Genomic DNA, 18,043 nt, shown 5'->3' on the forward strand with positions numbered 1-18,043 from the left:
TTGACGACTTTCCTCTGGAGTGCGACCAACCCGTTGCAAGATGGCTCTTTTTAAATCTCCGTAGGCCAGGAGGCTCATCGCTGGCAGTTGTTGAGCCGCGAGCTGGGCTTCCCCGGACAATAGTGGGATCAGTCGGGCCGCCCATTGGCCGAGTGGCCAGCCCCAGATCTCGGCGGTCCGCTCTAACAAATCCAGGAAGGCCTCAGGGTTGTCCGCCGCCCCCATTTTCTGTAATGCTGAAGGGGGTAACGGCGTGGGAGTGTCCGGGGTCGCGGCTGAGGACGCCTCCTGGCTGAGGAGGCTCCGGATCACCTGCCAGTCCTCGGCTTGAGCATGCAGGAGCTCGACAAACCGGCGGTCTTGATCTTGTCGGAGCTCAAGCAGTGTCTGTTGGTGGCTCTTATGTAGGCTGGTGAGGGCTTGGAGGATCTCCGCCAACTGGGAGGACTCTACGGGACGACTTCCATCCATTTTTGACCCAAACAAGCTTTCCTTGTTTAGGTAAGGATTTATTTTCTGCGTCTGTAGCACAATTACAGTCTCACAGTCTTTGCGTTATCCACTAAGTTAATCTCCAATCACACACTGCTACACAAAATAAACTCTCATCATTTATAATAATAACACTCTTTGTTTCATTCCCATCTGTGGTGCCCAAGCTCTCTCTCTTCTATTTGTGGTGTGTCTCTATTTATGTCACTCTCCCCGTGCTCACTGAAATTAGAGACAGGTGTTAGACATAATTTAGCTCAGGTGTAAGCGCCCTTACCACTTTCTCTCTCTCTGGAGAGATGCTTGACCACGCCCCCGCTGCCACAGCCACTTAAAGTGATAGTTCAAATAAAAATTTAAATTCTGTCATGATTTACTCACCCTTATGAGATATATTAATAAATAACCCACTCTGAGATACAATGGCAGTTGATTGTGATTCTTTTTCAAGCTTCAAAAAGAAGGCAAAAGTATCATAAAAGTAGTCCATGTGACTTGTGTGTCATATACCAAGTCTTCTGAAGGCATACAATGTTTTAAAGGTAGTTATTTCTCACCAGAACCCATCATCTGCCTACAGAAGACTTGTAATATGATTCACAAGTTGCATAGATTACTTTTATGATAGTTTTGAGTCCTTTTTGAAGCTTGGAGGATAAAGTGAAACTATCCACTGCCATTGTATTGAAAAGACTTTTAATTTTTGGGTGAACTATTTCTTTAATACAAGCCCTCAGATCAAAAACGACATATAGTTCATGTAGCAGAAATGTGTCTGATGAGTGTCTCGTTAGAGATGTGTAATGTTGGAAACCACAGGAATTCACACTCATACGTGCAGGTTGAGATAAAATCTTGATGTTTAAGATTGCATCTGAGAGTAGCAAATTGAAGACAAGATAAAATTAATCATGTCAGCATGAGAACAGATAAAATCCAGCAGAGAACATATAAAATTCTTAGCTTAAATCAACATAGGAAGCATCGTGTCCAAACTATACGTGGCATGATAAAGTGACAAGCAATAAAAGCTATTTTAAGGACCACGACAAGCGGCAGGACATTTTGTCGATCACTTGGTTTTCATTTCCATGCCATCATACCAGATAGCCCCGCCCCCTCTGAAATCTCATTGGTCCAAAATCATGCTCCTCATAACTGTACATTAAACATTATATTATATTCTGATTTGCTGAGATTATCGAGTGTTGCGCAGAAGTTTCACATTCGGTGCGCAGTCAAATTGCTCACGTTTGGTTAGGACACAGTGTCAAAATATACAACTACCTTTAACGTTCTTGAGCAACAACTTTTCTGAAGCAAAAGAAAACTTACTGTACATATTCACGCCTAGGACGAGGGAGAAATAATAATCAAGTGTTGCAGCATCAATGCTCCCAGGTCTGCTGGTGTTCCTGTAGACCCACCTGGTTCTTCCTGTAGTCCTGCTGTGAATGCCGCAGCACACGGTAACATAGCCTGCAGATGTGCCTGAAGGGGGCATGTCTTTGATCACCCAGCTCTTCTAGGCGTAACATGGGGCCGTCACCACTGTCTGTGAACGGAGCCTGAAGCAGCTTGAAGATCTGTGGATGTAAAAATGGAGACGTAAATGTATGAAATCATATGAAATGAATATTATATTCATTCGTAAATTTTCTAAAACAATTCCAACGTTTCAAAGCAAGAAGTGAAGAGGCCAAACTTTACAATTTTACAACTGAATGCTTTTAATATAAACGCTTCAATTCTAAATCAAGACACTCGAAAATCACTGCGACCGAGTCAGTTTCAAATATACCCTCTAGTGTTTCACAGAAAAAAAATAATAGCTTACAGCAGGGGTGTCAAACTCAGTTCCTGGAGGTCCGCAGCCCTGCAGAGTTTAGTTCCAGCCCTGCTCTAAAATGGCTCCTTGTAATCTTCAAGCACTCCTGAAGACCTTGATTAGCTGCTTCAGGTGTGTTTAATTAAGGTTGGAGCTAAACTCTGCTGGACTGTGGCCCTCCAGGAACCGAGTTTGACACCCCTGGCTTACAGGTTTGGAAAAACTTGCAGATGAGTAAATAAAGATAGAATTAAAAAATGTGGGTGTGCTATTCCATTAAGGTCAACTTTTTAAAGCACTGTAAGAGTAAAATGTGTAATTTCTCAGCTCACACTTACTTGCTTTAGGATATTTTGTTCTCTCATGAGTTTTTGCCGTTCACGGTTGGGTTTATTGACCATGATCTCCAACACATCCTGTCCATTGTTGGGAATGTCCACCACGAAAAACACAAGGTCTTCTAGAAGCTTAGTGACAAACCTAATGCAAACATAACAGAATGCATGCAGAAAATAAGGTCATGATGATTATAATGTCAGGTCAAACAAGATGGCGCCGAGTATGGCTGCTGCGTTGCGAGCTCCGACACAACATGGTAGTGTTTTGTTTGTTTTGTTTACAGTTCTTATGTTTTTTGTCTTGGATCTTGTCTGCCTTATTGTCTACGACAGACAAACACTTTTGGACATTGATTGAGCAATTACACACCATAAACCGGACTTCAAATTCCTCAATACCGACCCGCTGTTTACAAACATGCAAGCGGAGCCCTTTGTCTGTGCTGCACGGCCGTGGAATGCAGGAGGAAAAAGGGGAAACAGAGCCGGCATTCTCATCAGAGTAAGACGCCACGCAAATCGACCCCTGCTACCCAGTATTCTACTGGTAAATGTTCAGTCTCTGGATATTAAGCTCTGCAAGCTGAAAGCGCGGATCTCTTTCCAACAAGAGACGAGGGACTGTGAGATTCCAGACTCAGACATTGAACCCACTGGGTTCTCCATGCACCAAGCGGACAGAGTGAAAGACCTCTCGGGTAAAAGCAGAGGTGGTGGTGTATGTTTTATGATCAACAAATCCTGGTGTGATCAGAGGAACGTACATTCTATCAAGTCTTTCTGCTCTCCTGATCTGGAATTTCTCATGCTTCTGTGTCGACCATTCTGGCTACCGAGGGAATTCACAGCAGTCATTATCACTGCTGTGTACATCCCGCCACAAGCCAACACAGACTGGGCACTCAAGGAACTGTATTGGATTATAAGCAAGCAGGAAACCGCGCACCCTGAGGCTGCGTTCATTGTGACCGGGGACTTTAATAAAGCCAGTTTCAAATCAGTCGCACCAAAATACCACCAGCACATTAGTTTCAACACACGAGGGGACTGGGTTTTGGACCATTGCTACTCTCCCTTCCGGGATGGCTACAAATCCCTCCCCCGCCCACCGTTTTGCAAATCGAACCACTCTTCCATTCTGCTTCTGCCCGCTTACAGGCAGAAACCAAAACAGGAAGCACCCACTCTCAGAACGATCCAGTGCTGGTCAGACCAGTCAGACTCTACGCTACAGGACTGTTTTGATCACACGGACTGGGAGATGTTCCGGTCTGCCTCTGATGACGACATTGAGCTTTACGCTGATAGCGTAATGTGTTTCATCAGAAAGTGCGTAGAGGACGTCGTTCCGACCAGAACAACACGGATCTATCCGAACCAGAAGCCATGGATTAATAGCGATGTTCGCGTGGCACTTAACGTGCGGACCGCCGCTTTTAATTCCAGGAATGCGGAGGAGCATAAACAAGCCAGTTATGCCCTCCGAAAAATTATCAGAACAGCAAAACGCCAGTATAGGAATAAGATTGAAGGACAGTTTAACACCACCAACTCTAAAAGCATGTGGCAGGGAATTAACATCATCACGGACTTTAAAGGGAATTAAAAACTCCACCATGAACACCGCTGCCTCTCTCCCGGATGAGCTAAATAATTTTTATGCTCGTTTTGAAGGAAATAACACCACCCTTGTGGAGAGAGCTCTCACGGCCGAAGCTACAGAGGTTAGTTCACTCTCCGTCTCTGTAGCAGATGTAACCCAATCCTTCCGATGGGTGAATACCAGACGGCATTCCGGGCCGCGTCATCAGAGCGTGCGCGAACCAGCTGGCTGGTGTTTTTACGGACATTTTCAACCTTTCCCTCTCTTTGTCTGTAGTCCCCACATGCTTTAAAACATCCACCATTCTGCCTGTTCCAAAGCAAACAAAAATCGCTTGCTTAAATGACTGGTGTCCTGTTGCTCTGACCCCCATCATCAGCAAATGCTTTGAGAGGCTAATCAGAGATTACATCTGCTCTGTGCTGCCTCTCTCTCTAGACCCATTGCAGTTTGCTTACCGCAACAACTGCTCCACTGATGATGCCATTGCATCTACAATACACACTGCTCTCTCCCACCTGGAAAAAAAGAACACTTATGTGAGAATGTTGTTTGTAGACTACAGCTCAGCATTCAACACCATAGTGCCCTCCAAGCTAGATGAGAAACTCCGGGCTCTGGGCTTAAACAGCTCGCTGTGCAGCTGGATCCTGGACTTCCTGTCAAGCAGATGCCAGGTGGTTAGAATAGGCAACAACATCTCCTTATCACTGACCCTCAACACTGGAGCCCCATAGGGCTGTGTTCTCAGCCCACTCTTGTATTCCTTGTACACACATGACTGTGTGGCAACACATAGCTCCAATGCCATCATTAAGTTTGCTGATGACACGACGGTGGTAGGTCTGATCACTGACAATGATGAAACAACCTACAGAGAGGAGGTGCACACTCTGACACACTGGTGTCAGGAGCACAACCTCTCCCTCAACGTCAGTAAGACAAAGGAGCTTGTGGTGGACTTCAGAAGAAAAGACAGAGAACACAGTCCCATCACCATCAATGGAGCACCAGTGGAGAGAGTCAGCAGCTTCAAGTTCCTGGGTGTCCACATCACTGAGGAACTCACATGGTCCATCCACACTGAAGTCGTTGTGAAGAAGGCTCATCAGCGCCTCTTCTTCCTGAGATGGCTGAGGAAGTTTGGAATGAACCGCCACATCCTCACACGGTTCTACAGCTGCACTGTAGATAGCATCCTGACTGGCTGCATCTCCGCCTGGTACGGCAATAGCACAGCCCACAACCGCAAAGCACTGCAAAGGGTGGTGCAAACTGCCAGACACATCATCGGAGGTAAGCTTCCCTCCCTCCAGGACATATATACCAGGCGGTGTGTGAAAAAAGCTCGGAGGATCATCAGAGACTCCAGCCACCCGAGCCATGGGCTGTACTACCTTCAGGCAGGCGGTATCGCAGCATCAGGACCCGCACCAGCCGACTCCATGATAGCTTCTTCCCCCAAGCAATCAGACTTTTGAACTCTTGATCTCCCACGATCAAAATACATCAGCACTGCACTTTATTACTCTTACTCTTATATCTCACACTGGACTGTCATAAATTATATTATTATTATATTATATTCTATCTTAACAACTTACTATCAACCGACAGCCTGAATGTCAATACAATACAATACAACCTACTGTACATTCTATATATACTTTTTTTATTGAATAATGTGTATCTATATTGTGTGTATTGTACTGTACAGTGTATGTTATTATTTGTATATTGTGTTGTGTGTAATTATGTGTATATTAGACTTTAAATTGTGTTGTGTTAATTTGATGTTATTATAAATTGGTATATGTCTCATCACTGTCACGACTGCTATGTTGATCGGAACTGCACCCAAGAATTTCACACACCATTGCACTTGTGTATATGGCTGTGTGACAATAAAAGTGATTTGATTTGACACTTAACTTTACCTATTGAAAGACATGATTCCTAATTTTCTATTGTCAAGTGGTGGGAAATTTTTTACATTCTTCGGAGCAATATTTCTAAATTCCAGTTTTGAACTAAAAAGCTTCTGGCAAAGTTTGTAAGCTATAATTGAGTGCACCAGCAATACAACAGTGCAGTGTTATCTGAGGTCAGAACAAAAGTATTTAAAGGGGTATTTAAAGGACTGAAAGTAGAAACTACGCTTTCAGAACAGTCCCAATTTTTAATCCAGATTCTAAGGGCTGTCTGGTCGTACCTTCTCTCATTTTGGGTGATCGTGCCCTTCTCCAGTTTGCCGGCAATGGATGCCAGCACTTTACTGGCATCGTTGGCAAAGTCTAAGTCCCTCACCTCTGCAGGAGGGACGGGCACAATGGCAAAGGCCTCTTTATCTTCTTTGATAGGTGATGTACCAATCTGAGGGCAAAACAAACTTTAAATATGAGTTTATTAATACAGAAACTAATACAGATGGGCAACATGAGCAATTCAACATTCCAAACAAAATTTACGTCAATCAATTTCCTAAACATTCGGTAATATTGCTTTTTAGGTTTGACTTTTTGTTTCAAAAGTACACATAAATGTTGATAAAACAAAAACTGATACATACAAATTAAAATAAAACAAAAATAAAGCAACTATAGTTGCTAGTATAAAAGCAACTAAACACAGTACTGGGTAGATTGGTTCTGAAATGTAATTTGGTACTGATTACATATTACACAACTTCAATTTTAATCTGTTATGTAATCCTTTAGATTACACTATAAAGTAATCTAATCTGTTTGCTTTTGGATTACTTCTGGATTATCCATTGCACATTTTGAGGGATACGTAATCATTAATTTTAAATGTATTAAGAATAAATCAACACCTCTCATTAAACATTAGTAAATATAAAATAAAACTTGCTATTTTTAGATGCTGAAAAAAAAAAAGGTGCTTAAAAAGTCGTTACAAATGCTTGTATTTCTACTTTTTAAATGTAGGAAATTAGGAATAGGGATTAGATTTGCATTCCATTACTCAGCTATTATAATAATATTTATTTATTTTATTTAGGGTTAAGTATTTCAGGTTCTTGACATGTTAATTACTTGACAGGTTTCGTAAGAATCACCCTGATTTAAGAAAAAGACATTTCTTTTGGAAAATATTAACACCCACCCGTAGCATAACTGGCTTCTCTTCCTCTTTGTCAATGGGGTTGTTGGTGCTGTGGACCCATGTATTGGTACACAGGTGCCTCAGTCTCACATAAGAGTTCCTGACAAAATGCAATAAAGCGATAAAAAATCAACTCAAGAGACAACTGACAATGACATACTGTATCTTATGTTTTGCTAAGAAAAAAAGATGCAACTCCTTAATGTTTTTGTGCTCTTTTGTAAGCCAAAGACACACAAAGCCATGAAGCTTAAATCAGTAATACAATTTCAAACATTTAATGAGCTCTATCTCTTTGCTTCTAAACATTTTACTGTCCCCTCTTAACTATACTACAATAAAAATAGTTCGAATAGACAAATATAAAACGTAAACTAGAATGTGTTTTCCATCCATCTGCCCTTGTTTTCTAGCTATACAAATGCTATAATGCATCTCGCTGTTTTTTTAGACGTTGCAAGTGTCTCTCACACGTTGCATTTTGAGACGCCATATCAAGTTTAAAAGAACGCCAATGTTTCGAAGCGAATCTGAAGACATCTGCGTTCTGTTATATTTGTTGCGCTGAGTTGAGCTTTTTTAGTGCAAGAATGTGTTAGGTCTGAACAGCCCTTAATAACACTTTAGTACCCAAATTTTAATCTTAGGACCACTTGGTTAATGGGTGACCACTGCACATTCCTGCTACAAGAGATGAGGGGCATCTAGGGTCACATTTAGGGGGAAAATAGGTTAATTTCACCCTGTAGCAGTCCTTCAAATCCCAACTAGCGAAAAAAGACACTTTGCACTGACAGGCAGTTACATGAGCACCTTCGAGAGTCATTAAGTTCAGGACACACACCAGGGGAAAACCTTCAGTTCTTTCTAAGCCTCTGTAAACCCTAACCTCAGACTAGACAGTACCTCTATCGACAATGTCAAAGAAACATCTGAGCCATAAACTTACCGACCCACATTCACACACTAGGGCACACTGATGTATGGTACATAATGTTTACAGATTGAGAGAGTTCCTTTGTACCCTACTGCATTAAATATATTCAAGTACTTCTGAGATAATAAGTTTAAGTAATTAGTGCAAGAGAGGTTGATGCTTGTGCATTTGCAGACAGAAGTCAGTGTTTGTGTTGCACAATCCAAACGTCAACTTACCCTAAGTTCACACCGTTTGCTCAAACCAGTAACATAGCACAGCGCCTGAGGGGTATAGCAGTTAATGCCGTTCAAACAAACACACACAGACTTGTTCGGCCTTCCAAGCCTCCATTGTTCTTGTTCCTCACCTTCTTTAATAGGGTGTGTGTGTAAACATCCTTACAAGAAGTTCATCACCTGTCAGCCCAGCAAATTTTGCAACACTCTTGTTGTACTCCGTTAAACCATCACATGCACACTAAAGCAACTATACTTCGTGCTCCATTCACTCCCATTCAAACACGTCTGAACGCTTGGGAGACCGGGAATGCAAGCTTATGCAAAGTGGAAAAAAGCTCAGGTTTTGGTGAACTCTGACCTGCAAATTTGTATCATGAGAGGGCACATGACCAATAGAATATTAAAATGTCACACGTTGACCTATATGGCTCAATAAAAATAAGGAAAGTGAGTAGACAATAAATTTTAACATTTTGAATATAATATTATTGTGATGTATTATTACTAAAATTAGAAGCCATCCCGTGTGATGATATATCCTTGTCCGTTGGGTTGCCCGAAAAAAAAATTGTGTGCCCAAAGCCTAGTGTGACTGCCCCTTAACATCATGTAATTACCAGGGGATTAAGCTAAAAAGCTGTATGAGTCAGTTTCATTGACTAAAAATAAAAGCCCAAAAGTGACTGTCCACTTTTATTTTTCTCATTAATCTTCTCCAATCGGAAAACAAATATGCAAACTAACTAGTTCCAATATTATTCTTAACATTACATCAACAACAGCAGAATATAAAACTATTGACTTACATTCATTGATTATTATATTCTGTTGAGCATTCATGAGTGCTATGAGAGAAGCTTCTTCACAGTGGCTCAAGTGTTCACATGAGAACTTAAACAATGCAGCCTTTCACATGAACATGCATGCTACTCTGAATGAGCAGAGTATGCAATGGACATCAAGATTTTCACTGTAAAATTACTTCACTTTTGGGTCCTTTTTAAGCTTGAAAGTGAGGCACTGTCGACTGCCCTTGTATTCAGCAGACGAACCGAGAAATGAATTAAAACATATCTTTTTGTGTTCCGCATAAGACAGAAAGTCATACAAGTTTGGAACGAAATGAGAGTAAGTACATTTTGACAAAATTTTCATTTCTGGGTAAACAATTCCTGTAAAATTAATGTCGTAGCTCTTGGTAGGTCTGTCCTGAAAAGGTTGTATGTACAGTACAGTAAATGTCAAATTAGATTGACGCAAAAATCACAAGTCACACTGAAACAAAAACAAATCAGATTTATTTTCACATATGAAAGTGACCCATTAAAACAGTAAATGTCAGATAAAAACATGAGGGGAAAAAATAAAACACTCAGTGCTCATTTCTACAGGCCTTCTGTCCTCTGAGAGGCATTGTTAGAGTAAGTGAGCGTGTGTGTGTGTGTGTGAGTGAGTGTGTGAGTCCGTGAGTGAGTGCACGCAAGTGAGAGACAGAGAGAGAGAGAGAGAGAGAGAGAAAGAGAGAGAGAAAATGGGGTTATTTCAGGCAATAATTCTGACTCTGAAAGTCACAACTCATGTTTTGCTAGATTTAACTTATAGATAATCAAGCAAAAGTCACACAGCACCCATTCGTGGATGATAATGCCACAGTTCAGTTTATTACATTTATGACCATTCCTGTCAACAGCTTAGCATGAAATCCATTCAAAGCATGTTATTGAGAAGGGAGTGTAATCGATGGATGTGTTTAAACCCCATAGGCTCAAAAAAGCAGCAACAAACACATACACACACATCATTATTGTGACATCATCATTTCATGCTATCCTAAATCTGTGAGTGGAAACTTTAATCAAATGGGAAACAAAAGAGGAGTGAAACTGGTCAAGCTCATGTCATATTTCGAAATTCAAAATCAAAGAAAGAAATAAGAAATAATGTTTTGCATTAAGACAATGACGGTTGTGGGACCATTAAGATGTTTTACAGTGTGACTTTATTCTCATGACACTTCTCCCTAAAATAAACAGAAAATTGGGTAATGCTGTGCTAACTGCTAATACAAGTCTTAATTATTCATATCAATTTATGATCACATTGTCTTTTGACACCATTTTCCCACAACAGCACATTACCGTAATGCAAAAAATACTTATTCTTATTACTGCATTGTGAAAAAATAATATACAGAATTATGTATATAGTTAAGTATTTTTAGGTATCTTTATATATTTGCTAATTTAGAAAAAAATATTTACTGTAATGAATAGTGTTTTACAGTATTGAGAATCTAATAAGAATAATGGGAATGACCAAAAAAATAAAAAATAAATAAAAATAATAAAAAGAATCTAAAAAACTATAATCTCTAGACAAATTACAGTATTGACAATTTTGGGGGAAATGTGCTTAATTATGACAATAATATCTCAAAAGGAAAAACTCTTCTAAAACTCTCCTAAAAACAGACTTCATTTTCTTTAACAATTTATAATAATAAAAAAAAAAAAAATCCTGTTTGATTTTAGGGTGCAATGTGACCTCAACATGTTTTCATCAGATTCACCCACACAGGAACAAGGTACACACTATACCTTTAAACTTTAAGAGCACTTACTATGTATGCTAGTGTACTTAACGTTGACAAAATTCATTTTCAGAAGATATAAGCATTTAAAATCAGCAGTCTCTCTCTCCCAGCTTAACAAACCTAGAGATGTTGTATTACTCACAACTTACTGCATTTATTTTTCCAATCAAGTGCTTACATCTGATCAGCGCACATGGCTGTGTTCTCACCTGCACTGATGAGACCTTCACAGGGCACTTCAAGGGGTGCACAATCCATGCTATAGGGTCGTTCCAAAGAGATTTACTATTAAAAATCACTTAAAAAGTGAGTTGTGAATGACCATTATCACCTTTCATCCCCCTGAAGCTCTCACATGCAGGGTAATTGTCTTAGAAGGAAATAAGGCATAGGGATGATCACTTTTGAATAGAACGTGCACGCAGGAGTAGGATAAAAGGAACGTTTTTTAAGCTAATTTTCTAGCATACTGAGAAAGCATTTGTTGTTGTTTGTGGTCTGTTTTCATCCAAAACTGATTGGATTGTTTCAGAAGACATGGATTTAAGCATTGGAGTTGTATGGATTACTTTTATGCTGCCTTCATGTGTTTTTTTGAGCTTCAAAGTTTTGATAACTGTTCACTTGCATTGTATGGACCTACAGAGCTGAGATATTCTTCTAAAAATCTACATTTGTGTTCTGCAGAAGAGAGAAAGTCATACACATCTGGGATGGCATGAGGATGAGTAAATGATGCGGGAATTTTTTGGTTAACTACTCCTTTAAGTTATAAATACATCTTACAATCATCTCTAAATTATGGCGTCTTACTATTGCTGGTCTAGTCTAGTCTACAGTAGATCCGTCCCAAATCTGAATTCCCCTATGTTGTTTCTCAGCGGTAAGGAATAGATTACTTCATAAAAACACTTTCCACTTTCCTTAAATAAGGGAATATGGGGGTGGATGGTTACGCAACATCTGGCCTCTATGAAACATGTTTCGACAACATGGAAAGACATCAAGCTGGAAAAGTGCACGGTCACCATGATTTCCTGCCTCCACACCCTGCCGGGAATTTCCTTGCTATTTTCAGAAAGAAAAGTCAGATTTTGCAGGTATTTGGATGAGGCATGCACACACAATGCGTCATGTGCAAACTTCACCCTGGAAGTGTTTGGCTTTTGTGGTATGAGGACATGAAGTTTGATGGGTGTGCAAGTATGAGTGATCACATGTGTGTTTGTGTGTCTTTTTCCATATGATTCATTGAGACAATAGACGCAATAGTAAAACAGAACCAGAAAAGTCACCAGAGCTAAGGTGATGTTTGGCAAGACAGCATGTGAATGAGGAAAAGGCTTTTACCAGGAATCACACATGAACTATACTATACTTCTACACTATTAATAACCCAGGGCATTGTGATTTGGATACACTAGCTTGCCTTCTCTTTACGGTCATTTAGAGTTGTTTACTACTTGGTTAAAATTTTCTGCAGGCCAGAACACATACATTAACAATAATTCTCTGTGTATCTTTTAGGAAAGAATCAACAATTAGGGGAAAAAAGATCTTGGGTCTGATCATACCCTGCCCAAACGTTTCAGGCAATAGAAAGAGAAATTCATCTAGTGTGTACCAGTGTCAGATATTAACTTTTTAATTAAGAGGAAATTTCTGCCCCTGGATTTGATTTTCAGACTTTTATATTAAACCAATAATTAAAATGTGATTTAGCTCTTCTTGAAATCATACATTAAAACTTGAATCCCATCTGAGCTGTGGCACACTTTTTGATCTTTGGTGCTCCCGCAAGAGGCCAGAGTTCAAATCTGGCCTACAATGTGTCCCGGTCCCACTCGCCCTCTCTCCCAAAAATGTCCTGTCTATTTTCAATGTACAGTGTATGATATGACAAATAAGATCTGACTCTGAAAGATGTGGTCATATCTTTACTCACTTTACTGGTATGATCTAAATATGATCCGTTGTGTACCTGGGTACCATCGAGTCTCCTCCTCTGAGCGTGGTCGGGTCCAACTCAAATATGGAGGAGATGTCGTTGCCATCAGTAACGGAAACAAGGGTGTACATGACCTTCTCGTTTGGCGTACGCAGATGTGCTCGTAGGGCTTCATGTTCCAAGTCCAGCTAATGGTGAGAGGAGACCACATAACCTTGGAGACTGACACGCATCACTGACCTTGGTCAGTTTATTAATAACATGACTGAGATAAACCTGGACTTTAGCGATGCCATTAGCTCATGAAACACACTTTGATTTGTGATATATTTTTAGCACAGCACATGACTCTAAATTCCTCAAAGCGTTCATGCGCTAAAATGTTTGAAAGTACATGAACATGATGTACGTATGACAGCAGAATATTAAATATCTTCATCAGTCACAAGGTCCCAAATATTTGGGTTCAATCAAAACAGGTTTTGCATTACCCTTTCTTGGTCAGTAAAGAAGCTCACTGTTAGTCCTCTTTGGTTATTTACAGAGAAACTCATAAGAAACTTACACTTACTGTTATAAACCTGCCCTTAGGCTCTGTTATAAATAAATATAATGATTAACTTGGAATTTGTGTACAAAGCTTCCTAAGTACATTCACACTAGCTTATCAGGAGGGAGTGCGGCTATAAACTAGTTATGGTGTTACACTGACATCTATAGGCTTTGTGTTGCATTGTTCACACTAGTTTACCAGTAGCAGCAATGCCACCTTTTGGATGGTTAAAGAATAAATTCTAAAATGTAACAACAACCACAGAAAAAAAAGCTATCAGCTATTAAGATTACTGCCTATTGTAATTGATAGAGGTTGTATAAAATGTGATCATTTAGTTCACCAGTCAAATGTTTGGACACACATGACTGAAAATATGTTTCTCATGGTTCTAAAAATAATAATAATAATAATAATAATAATAAATTGCAGACAAACATATTGTGCCGGTGTACACATTTTTGTACAAAAACAATTTAAATAATTTTATTTATTGTTTATTTATTTCTAATTTTATTATATTTTAATATTTTATAGAAAACATTTTATTAAATTGGACTGGCTAGTGAAGGAAAAGATAATTTACTGATAATTTACTCACCTGCAGGCCATCCAAGATGTATCTGAGTTTCTTTCTTCATCAAAACAGAATTTAAGATTTTTAGGATTTCATTTCAATTTCAGGCCTCCTCCTTTAAACAATGCGAGTGAATGTACTCCATTTTCTGGCGGTCTAAAATGCATATTTAAGGTGCATCAAAATAATCCACACGACTCCACACAACCCAAACGATTTATTATTTTTAGAAACAAAACAATACTTATATACTTTTTAACTACAAATGTTCGCTTCCGTACATCTCTGTGACGCGCGCTCATGAGAGGGATGACGTAAGCTCACTGGTATGGTCGCGCATCACGTGGAGGAGGAGGTAGGAAGCGCGTCATTGTTTACAAGAGAAACTTGCACAGACCACAGTCCAAGCGCTGTTCACAAACCAAAACAGTCCTAAACTATTTCAAAACAATATAAAATAAAAAATCATTTCCAAATAATAATAATAAAAAAAACATTACTGCAGTAAATAACCATCCTTTATTTCGGAGCAATGCACAATACTTGTGCTTTTTCTTTAGCAGAAATATATAGGCTATATGACTGTCAGGAATTCAAGCCACACAAGTTGCAGATAGTGAAACCAAGTGCGAGAGCGTTTACTGAGATTCACAGGATTTACAGGGTTTACAAAGTGAGATCAATGTTACAGGTGATATCACACAGAAGAGAAGCTTCACAAACTGAAGAAGAGGTAACAGGCAAAACAACAGGGTAAACACTAAACAGATATCGACATAGATCAAGAGCAAATACAGACATGTAAATAAACACTGCGTGAGAGCAGCGTAGTCAAACTAGAGTCCTTTGTGTGAGACTTGACAGTGAAGTGGCATGAAGGTGAGTTATTTATGCAGGCAGTGATGAGCAAGTGAATTGAAAGCAGGTGCGGTGAATTAGAAACCGAGTGATGAGGAACGGAGCGCTGAGGGAGGTGCAGAGCCCGAGGGAGGCGTGACAATGACAAAGTTTCACACATACCTGAGTTTGCTGGAAAAACAGCACGGGCACAGCCGATGAACTCAGATATCGACCCTTTTCGTTTCTTTCGATGGTCTGAAATCCTCAGGGGTAAAATGTTCACTGCACACCCTCCAATATTTGAGAGAATGTAGGGGTGTATTGATATCCAGGTTCAGCGCGATAACCCAGAGCTTCAATCGCTCATGATCATGTACTGTATATGCAATCGATGAAAAGTTAATATTTTCCCGGCGTGCATTTACTTTGGGGTTTCTGAAGGTTGAAGCATCCAGGATACACACGCAAAATGACTATTTTGAACAAAACACTTATACAAATACAAATCTACAGCAAAGACAATTAAACTTTTGTACAGCACTCCTCTTGTAAACAATGACGCGCTTCCTGACTCCTCCTCCACGTGACGTGTGACCTTACCAACGAGCTTACTTCATCCCTCTCATGAGCGTGCCTCAGAGATGTAAGGAAGTGAACATTTGTAGTTACAAAGTATATAAGTATTGTTTTGTTTCTATAAATAATCAATCGTTTGGGTTCAGAAGAACTTTATTTGTCGACTGGAATCGTGTGGATTATTTTGATGCACCCTAAATATGCATTTTGGACCGTCAAAAAATGGAGTACATTCACTTGCATTGTTTAAAGGAGGCGGCCTGAAATGAAATCCTAAAAATCTTAAATTCTGTTTTGATGAAGAAAGAAACTCAGATCCATCTTGGATGGCCTGCAGGTGAGTAAATTATCAGCAAATTTTCATTTTTGGGTGAACTATTCCTTTAATTACTTCACTATTATTCTACAATGTGAAAAATACCAATTATAAAGAATCAGAAGTTCTCTCCAAACTTTTGACTGGTAGTGTTTATGCAGAATACATTTAGAATTATTTACTAAAAGTGTCATAGACTGATCAATACTAGGGCAGGCTTTGATTTCTATGTTTCAAAAAGCAAAGAATGCATGGTTTATATACACCGAGATCAACATATATATTATTATAAGGGCAGTTGTACATATTAACAAGTGATGGATAAAACATGACTTTAATTAAAATGCAACATGAATAGCTGACAGTACCTGAAAGTTAAAGAGTGAAAAATCCACCACCTGAGCAGTAAACAAAATTCGGTCAGCAGTTAATCTTCAGTAAACTGCACAAACACATGCACAAGAATGGCAACTATTTAAGAGATAAAACTGATAAAATCACTTACAGATGAACGCGATTCCTGCGACTCTTCCTCATAGTCAGTGTTAACCTGTGAACAGGTAAATGTAAACACAGTTAGCAAAATATCCTAAAGATGAAACCACTGCATAGATCAGATTACACTATTTGACAATTTGAACATTGATTAATTGACAGGAAATTGATTGCTTTATTAGGCACAACCTAATATAGAATGTCAGTGTCCGTTATTTACATTTTGTCCAGTTAGATTTAGCATTAGGCCTTCTTCGAAATAAGCTTGAAGGCAACATGAAATCAAATTTAACCTTATTTACTTTAATACATTTTCTTTGTCTTATTGTGAACAATTTATCTGTGCACAATATTCCACTGAAATACTCTTTAACTTCTTAATCTTTCATTTCATTAAAAGGTAACAGAAATTCCATTTCAGCCAAAATCTTCTTTTTTTAAACCGCTCCCCTCCAACAGTAACAGGGAGGGAATTTATTTTTAAAATAGTTTTGCATTTTCTCACAAAATGTTTTGCTTTCCCTCTGAAAAGTTTGCATTCCCTCACAATAATTTTTTAATTCCCCTACAATAGTTTTTGCATTCCTCACAATAAGTTTTGCTTTTCCACATAGTAAGTTTTGCGTTCCCTAACAATACATTTTGCATTCCCTCAGAAGTGTGTGTTCCATCATAATAAGTTTTGCGTTCCCTCATAAAAAGTTTTGCGTTCCCTCACAAAAATGTTGTGTTTTCTCACAATATGTTTTGCGTTTTCTCACAATATGTTTAGTGTTCCCTCACATTATGTTTTGTGTTCCCGCACAATAATGTTTGCATTTCTTTGGAATAGTGCGTTCTCCCACAATAATTTGTGCACTCCTTCAAATAAGTTTTGTGTTCCCTCACTATACGTTTTGCATTCCCTTAGAAGTGTGCATTCCCTCACAAGAATTTTTGCATTCTCTCAAAGTTTTATGTTACCTCATAATAAGTTTTGCATTCCCTCACAAAAATTTTGTGTTTTCTCACAATATGTTTTGCGTTTTCTCACAAAATGTTTAGCATTCCCTCGCATTATGTTTTGCATTCCCGCACAATAATGTTTGCATTCCTTTGGAATAGTGCGTTCCCCACAATAATTTGTGCATTCCTTCAGAGTAAGTTTTGCGTTCCCTCACAATAAATTTTGCATTCCCTCACAGTAAGTTTTGCATTACCTCACAGTAAGTTATGCTTTATGTTTTGGATTATATTCTCTGCACGATCTAGCTGCCACTGATTGGTCTGAAGTCAGTTTAATCCCTGCTGTTGAAAATGCTTTTTGTTCCTTTTTCATCTCTTTGGTACTATTATTTATAAGCATGCTCTTTTGAAGAATATGCAGCATAAAAATTTGTTTAAGCCCGTGGATAGACCGGGATCTGGTAATTTACTTCATTAAAATTTTGTAAACCTTGTCACTCAAAATCTGAAGCAGACTGGTTTTCATTTAGACAGTAAAGACATAAATGTACTCAGGCCATTAGAAAGGCTAAATCAGAGTATTTTCAACTGTACTGTATTCATCTAATTTGAGAGCACAGTGAAACACTGTTAGAAAGTTAGAAAATAAGTCCTC

The 18,043-nt window shown here is 39.1% G+C and overlaps 1 protein-coding gene across 1 annotated transcript in view; it reads right to left on the bottom strand.

Annotated features, from left to right (window-relative positions):
- The window catches only part of LOC127428308 (inositol 1,4,5-trisphosphate receptor type 1-like), a 373,744-nt gene that overhangs the window by 236,313 nt on the left and 119,388 nt on the right, over positions 1-18,043 (bottom strand). Inside the window, exons 12-18 of the mRNA XM_051676597.1 lie at positions 16,454-16,498; positions 16,317-16,346; positions 13,120-13,274; positions 7,388-7,487; positions 6,474-6,634; positions 2,659-2,800; positions 1,920-2,078 (exon numbers count right to left, since the gene is read on the bottom strand). Coding sequence (XP_051532557.1) covers positions 1,920-2,078; positions 2,659-2,800; positions 6,474-6,634; positions 7,388-7,487; positions 13,120-13,274; positions 16,317-16,346; positions 16,454-16,498 — 792 coding nt within the window. The remainder of the gene's footprint in view (positions 1-1,919; positions 2,079-2,658; positions 2,801-6,473; positions 6,635-7,387; positions 7,488-13,119; positions 13,275-16,316; positions 16,347-16,453; positions 16,499-18,043) is intronic.

The sequence above is a fragment of the Myxocyprinus asiaticus genome, chromosome 37, assembly GCF_019703515.2.
Source record: "Myxocyprinus asiaticus isolate MX2 ecotype Aquarium Trade chromosome 37, UBuf_Myxa_2, whole genome shotgun sequence".
In the NCBI taxonomy this organism is placed as follows: Eukaryota; Metazoa; Chordata; class Actinopteri; order Cypriniformes; family Catostomidae; genus Myxocyprinus; species Myxocyprinus asiaticus.